General features: G+C 55.6%; 1 protein-coding gene across 1 annotated transcript in view; it reads left to right on the top strand.

The window, feature by feature from the left end:
* RSPO4 (R-spondin 4) overlaps nucleotides 1-1,602 on the top strand; it is a 38,701-nt gene extending 37,099 nt beyond the window's left edge. The window contains 1 exon segment of the mRNA XM_055140889.1: nucleotides 1,319-1,602. Coding sequence (XP_054996864.1) covers nucleotides 1,319-1,422 — 104 coding nt within the window. The 3' untranslated portion in view covers nucleotides 1,423-1,602.
* Nucleotides 1,603-7,307: the final 5,705 nt, after the last annotated feature.

The following is a 7,307-nucleotide window of genomic DNA, read 5'->3' on the forward strand; positions in this document are numbered from 1 at the left end:
TGGGCAAATGAGCAGTGTCTCACGGGAACAGAAAAGACCCCAGAGCTGCTCCCCGCACACTTCACCCACCCAGAAACACCCACGTCTCACCCTCTCGAAGGCTGATCCAGCCCCAGAAACTCAAGTGGGAGCCGGACATGAGCACACAGCCAGAGCATGGGAGTGGACAAAGGGAACCCCCACCCCAAGTGGGCAGCCTGCTCTCAGAGGGTGGTGCTGAGTCTGCCCCGTGGAGAAAGGACTCCCAACTGACTTTCAAGAACGAAAATGCATTTCACCCGCAGCTTGCATCCAGCCTTGCTGTGCGAGTGTAGGAGCCGCTTACCAAGTCTCCATGGCTGTAGCCTCTTCGGGAGAGAAGTGCGGGGAGGGCCAGGCAGTGCATGAGCATGACCCGGGTGTCTGGAGGCTGGAAACTGGCACTTCTGGACTGCCTGTGCTCCCAGCTAAGCCTCTGTCATCTCACCTGCTGATCTAAGAATGGGAAGAACATCCCAGATGGATCCGTGCACAGGTGTGGGGGAGGCTGTGACCCACTGACCTGGAGGAACAGTGGGGAGGTCAGTGAGTTGGGCCAGGTGGAACCACGAGGGCCCAGGTCCCTCATACCTGATGCACAGGACAGCCAGATTGTGGGGAGATGTACAGGGGACAGAGCAATAGTACAATGATGGGGCGCTTGCCCTGCTCATGGCTGACCCAGGTTCAATCCCCAATACCCTACACGGTCCCCCACATCTGCCAGAGTGATTCCTGAGTATAGTAGGAGTTAGCCCTGAGCACCACCAGGTCTGACCCCAATGAAAAGAGAGTTGGGGGGAGAATAGTGTGCAGGGAACTGGAAATCCCAGGCTGCACAGAGAGAGAGAGAGAGAGAGAGAGAGAGAGAGTGAAAGTGTGTGTGTGTGTGTGTGTGTGTGTGTAGGGAGAATGCTGATGGGGAGGGTGGTGCCAAGGGAGGGGTTGAGGGGGTGTCACCAAATGGCTGTCACTGCCTCTGTGTTCTGAAGTGCAGAGCCCGGACACCAGGTAAGTTGGTAGTGCTGAGATCTGGACAAAAGGTTCAGTGCCTGAGGGAGGGTCCTGGCGCTCCCCCTAAGGCTGCCCCAGTGCTGACTGAGGCCCACCCTGGGGTGGACGCCCTAGGAGAGTGAGCACCCCTAAAGAGCTGAGGTGATAGTGGGGGCCAAGTTGTCCTGCAGTGCGAACAGGAGTCAGCATGAGATCAGTGCCCGAGTTAGCACTCTGCTGTCTGTGAGGACCGAGGGGGCTCCAAGGTCCAGCCTGAGACGCGCTGCCCTGTGCATCCCCTTTGCAGAGCGAGGCTCCAGCCAGAAGAAGGGCCGCAGGGAGCGGCGCCCGCGCAAGGACCGGAAGCTTGACCGCAAGCTGGATGTGCGGCCCCACCGGCCCCAGGCCTGAGTGCGCGGATGTGACCAAGATGTGACTGAGACATGACCGAGATGTGACTGAAACATGACTGAGGCTTCATTGAGACATGACCAAGGTGTGACTGAAACATGACAGAAAACACCATCTCCAGCCCCTCCTTCACTCCTCGTCCCTTGCTTCTCTCCCTTCTTCTTTCTTTCCATGTCACTATGCCTTCCCGTTCCTTTTCCTGTGTCTCTCCAGCTCTCTTCCTTTCCACCCTCCCTCCCTCCCTCCCTCCCTCCCTCTCTCTCTCCCTCCCTCCCTCTCTCCCTCTTTCTCTCCCTCTTTCTTTCTTTCTTTCTTTCTTTCTTTCTTTCTTTCTTTCTTTCTTTCTTTCTTTCTTTCTTTCCTTTCTTTCTTTCTTTCTTTCTTTCTTTCTTTCTTTCTTTCTTTCTTTCTTTCCTTTCTTCCTTCCTTCCTTTCTTTCTTTCTTTCTTTCTTTCTTTCTTTCTTTCTTTCTTTCTTTCTTTCTTTCTTTCTTTCTTTCTTTCTTTCTTTCTTTCTTTCCTTCCTTCCTTCCTTCCTTCCTTCTTTCTTCCTTTTTGATATGCCTGTCTTTCCCGTTCCTTCTGCTTTCATGTTTCTCACTGTGGCCTTCCTATCTCTGTATTTGTCACACACAACACAGACACATACTTCCTCACTCACACACTTTCTCTCTCACACACACACAAACACACACTTTCTCACACACGTTCCCTCTCTCTCACTCTCACATACATATTTTCTCACTCATATATCTTCCCCCTCTCACCCACACCTTTCCTACACACACACTTTCACACAAACACACTGTCTTACATACTTTCTCATACACATACTTTCTCTCATACTTTCTCACACATTTTTTCTCTCACGCCTTCTTTTACACACTTTGACTCACAACACTTTCTCACACAGTCTCATACTTTTTCTCTCACACACTTTCTCACTCACAAACTTTCTGTCAGTCACTCAAACTTTTCACAGACACACACTCTCATATATACTTTCTCACATACTTTCTCTCACACACTTTCTCACACACATGAAGACACACACCCTTTGCCTTGACCCCACCCCCAGATGTTCCATCTTCTCTTGAAAGAAAGGAACGTCTTCCCTGCACCTGTCTGACCCTACCCTGAGCCCACCTTTGCAGAGACAGAGTGTCAGGGCCAGGATCCAGCATGGGCGTGCCTGTCACTCCCCAGGAGCCCCACTTCTATTCCACAGGAGACCCCAGGACACAGGCCATGAGTGCTGTCTGCTCTGCTCAGCCCCTGGAGGCCATGTCCACAGAGTGTGGCCACCAGTGCCCACCTGGAGCTCCTGACAGTGGTTCTGTGACTCCGGATGCCCTCCCTGAACACTTGCTTCAGGGGACAGTGGAGAAACCCCTGTGACAGCAGAGCCCTCACCTCTCCTGTCCACAGTGCCCCCAGCACTGTCCTCTCCAGCCTACTGGACTCCAGCCTGGGTGACGCCAGAGCCCTGGTCAGTGCCTGCCTTCCACAGAGAAACTCCCGTAATAGGCCGCCAAAGCGGAAAGGATGTAGGAGATTTCCCACCAGAGAAATTGCTGATTGTCCCTATGGGGACACAGGAGTCTGAGAAGAAACCAGGATCCGTCTGAGGCCACCCAGAGCACCCTGGGTTGCTGGGCTGTCCACTGTCACCTGCCTGGTCAGCATGGCCCCCAGCAGAAATGTGGGGCCTCTGGGGAAGGCGATGGAGGAAGTTTCTCAGATTCCGCCCTGCACCCAGGCCTCTCTCTTCAGACCCTCACTTCACTGTGAGGCCCGTGGCCCAGGCAGGGAGCAGAGGGACGCGGGTCCGTCTGGCCAGCTGGGAAGCATGTCGGTGCTCACTGCAGGCTGTTCTGCAGGAGCACCCCGCTCTCTCCCTGCTCCTGGTGGCCCCTCAGGGAGCAGCAGAGAGCCCCAGGCCCCCTCAGCAGTGGGCTCACCCCCAGAGCTGCTGCCCCAGACCCCCCCTCCTGGCCCTCCCCACCGGAGTCCCCTAACGTGCCTCTCACCACACTGTCCCCTTCCCTGAGAACAGCCTGAGCCCCCGCTCTCGTCCCGCTGCCCTTGCCCTGGCCAGGCGACCGACCACCTTCTCTTCTGCAAAGTTTGTGCCTCTGAAATGCTGTGGTCCTTGTTTCGAGACCCCCCTCAACATTTTTATTTTTAATAAAGTGAAAGGAAGACGGAAATTGTGGGTGCCGCTTGGGTTCCGTGCGGGGCTCAGAGTAAACCGACCCGGGAGAGGTGGGAGCAGCCACGGAGGCCACGTGGGGTGGTCTCCGCTGGAACCGGCTCACAGTGGAGAAGGCCAGGCAGTGCCCTGGACTCGGGCGCGGGGCTCTCGGGAGAGGCGGAAAGGAGCCCCAGCCCCTCCGACTGCCCCACAGATCCCAGATGTGGCCCCCAGCCTCTCTGCTCTGCCTGACACGTCAGAGGGGCCCGGGGCACTACACAGGTGTGGCCTCCCCCTGAGTTCTGGCAGCGCTCCAGGCAGCCGGTGACAGTGACCGGTGGCCCCAGCCTTGGGAGACAAAGGGCGAGCGAGCGCCCCCTCCTGGCCCCCGCTGCCTGTGGGCCTGGGCCCGGCCATTTCCGCTTTCTCCCTTTGGTGGAGGAAGAGTTGGGGGTGGGTCAGACCCGCTGTCCGGATCTGGGTGGTCCGCAGTAGCCTCTGGGGAACTACGAACAGCTCAGATCTCGGGGCCCACCCCAGACTGTTGGGGATAGAGTCACTCATCCACTTGGTGGCTTCAGTGAAGATTCCCAGCAGTGACTGCCTGTGGCCGCTCCGGGCAGGGGCCCCACGCTGGACATGCAGAATTGCCCCCCTCGGGCCTGGAGCTTTGGGTCTGCACACAGTTACACAAGAAGGTGTCATAAGGCCTTCCACGGGGACCACACTTCAGGCAGGGCGGGGGGGGGGGTCTTCCAATCTACAGTCCAGGGGGGCTCACAAGTGCTACCTCCAGGACCCCAGAGCCAGGCTGAGGTCTGAAGAACAAGGGGGTGCTAGCTACAGAGAGGGGATGCGGGAGGGTGCAGATGGCAGATGTGGAGGGTGTGAAGTTCTGGAGGAGAAGTTACCTGTGTGTGTGTGTGGTGAAGGAGGGGTCACTCCAGAATTTTCCACTATCTGGATACACGGGGATCCACCCCTGGTCTTCCAGCCCCCATTCCTCTCTACAGACTCATGGCCCCACCTTCCCCTCCAAAGCCATCCAGGGCCATCGCTCTGGGCCTCTGAGTCCTCCCAGAATGTTCCACAAAGAAATGGCGGCTGCAGTTAGTCCTGTGTAAGCTCCCAATGCTCAATTTTTAGGGGGATGACTCCCAACTGTTCTTAGGGCTGACTCCTGGCTCTGTGCTCAGGGATCACTCCTGGAGAGGGTCAGGGGACGATATGGGGAGCTGGGAATCGAACCCAAGTCTGCCATTACAAGGCAAGAGCCCTCCCCACTGTACTATTACTCCAGTCCCTCCTGGTGCGCATCTCAGGAGACCAGGGACACCTGGACTAGGGGCTCAGAAAGGCTCCTCGTGGCACGTCTGCTCTGGGATGGACAGGTGGGCAGGTGGACGAGGTGGGGGAGAGTCACAAAGCAGCGCGACAGCAGCCCCGAGGCCTTAGACAAGACCCTGCCTTCTCTCATGCCTGTCCCCCCGTCTGTGACTGGGGCATAATGAGCATCACTCGTGATACCCCTGGGAGGTTCTCGTGTGTGAATGCAAAGCTGGGCCAATGACTCGACAGACTCTGTATGGGGGAGCCCTTGGCCTGGTTCCCAGCACTGCATAGGCCACTGAGCACTGCCAGGACGAATCCCCAAGCACTGCTCAGGGACTAGCCCCTGAGGACCACTGAGGGTGGCCCCAAAACAAAGTCTAGGAAAGAAGATCCTGCAGGAGGCGGTTGAATACGAGGTAATGTTCAAGAAGCTGTCTTACTGCTTACCTCATTGTCTACTCGCGTGTCTGAAGCACCAGGCTAGGAACTGTGTCACATCCTTTACATCAAACGCTTCGATGCGTCCTGCCCAGAGCCCTCGGACTTGGGACTTAGTGCTATCACTACCTTTTACAGATGAGGATGCTGAAACTCCGACAGGAAGAGGGATAGGAAGGCAGAAGCTTGCTCTGGCCAGGAGGCCCTCCCGTGTGGACAGTCCACGCAGGGCATGAGGACCCTGGGGTGCTGCACCATGGTCCTCGCTCTGCGTGGCTCCTGCGGCTAATGCTTTGGTTCACAAAGTGAAGCCCACTCAGATGACAATCAAGCCACACGGAGCTACTGCTCCCTGCCTGGCCGACTCGCAAAATCACCCTCGCTCCCAACCTCACAACTCCAGTTTTGTTCTTGCCAATACAGATCTTTAAATATACTTCATGAAGGCTCAGCTGTCTTTGACATCAATTCTGGAGTGAAGCACCTTTCAGAGAGAGTTGTGGGGACGTGGCCCTGAGTGCAAGGCCCCCAAACCCGGGGGTCCCCTCTGCCTCCCCGAGAGGGAGGATCCAGCACCCTCATGCTCACATGCCCTGTGCAAACTGGCTGTGAACTCCAGCTCCCGACTGGGAACTGCGCCTGGCCGAGCCCGCTGGCAATCCTGGATCGGTGAAACACACGAGTGGGTGCCCTGGAGCTTGCGCTGTCCAGGGCTGCGTGTAAACTGAAGGTATCCCACCTCCCACGACTGCTGCCACGTCGACTCACCCACCAGCCCTGCTCTACCGACTCGTGACTGAATCTCCTGGGGGATGCATGCCAAGCAGCTAAAATCTATGGAATCACCAGTCCCCAGAGTTTCCAACTCTGGGGCACCCTTGGGAGGGGCAGGCCGAGTACCCGCCCTGCTGAGGCCCGACAGCCACACTCCCACCCTGCCACTGCAGCCACGCCAAAACCTCAACTCCACTGCTTCTTGTATAGTCCCTGCGGAGATGCCAAATTGTGAATAATTTCAGATATCTGGTGCCCAGGTTGAGAACTCTGGTGTTTCTCAGAGTTGGGGTGGGCGGCCTCTCCCCAAGCCCCACCCCCATACTTTCTAGTAGCCACTGTAGCCACGCCCACCTCCCACCGTGTCCTCTCATTGGCCCAGACCATAAACCCTGAAGTCTCTGGACACCTCCTAGTTCCTCAATACCGAAATTCCAGTCGGAGCACATCAAATTAGATAGGAAAGTAGCACAGAAGGCAACTGAACTCTGCCAACAAAAGCAATAAAGCAGGAAGCTCAACCAGCAACAAAAATAAATTCCTAGACAAGGAATTCACAGCCCAGTGATCAGGTATAATAATTTTCACATAGAAACTGATTTGTTAATACTTATTGATTCTAATACTGAAGCTTTGTTCTCCAATCAATTTTAACTCTAGGATGGTATCAACAGTTGTGGCTTTTGTCTACATTAAAATAAATTATAAAAATAAATAAAACTGAAGGCAAACACACACACACACACACACACACACACACACACACACACACTCCCAGGGATGTGGAAGGGTGACATCCTTTGGGGTGCATAAAGCCCGGTGGAGTAGGGCTTCATTTATTCTTTTATTCCTCCTCCATCACCTTAATTCCAAACCCTATCAGCCTTTTAACACAGCCATGCTTCCTCCAGGAAACCTTCCCTCATCCACCATCCATTCTCCAACCAGTTTTCCTTCCTCTCAGAAAGCCCTGGTCCTTGCCCCTCCTCTGAGAGCCGGGTGAGTGCTATAACTACAGGGGCCTCCAGGGGGCGGCACTGCCCATAAAATGGTAACAACGAGGCCAGAAGTGTCTGGTCAGAGGCTGCAGATAGGGAACATCCACTCCCCTTGCGCCCCTCTTCAGAGCCTGCTCAGTGCCCATCCCT

This window comes from Sorex araneus, chromosome 5, assembly GCF_027595985.1.
Source record: "Sorex araneus isolate mSorAra2 chromosome 5, mSorAra2.pri, whole genome shotgun sequence".
Lineage (NCBI taxonomy): Eukaryota > Metazoa > Chordata > Mammalia > Eulipotyphla > Soricidae > Sorex > Sorex araneus.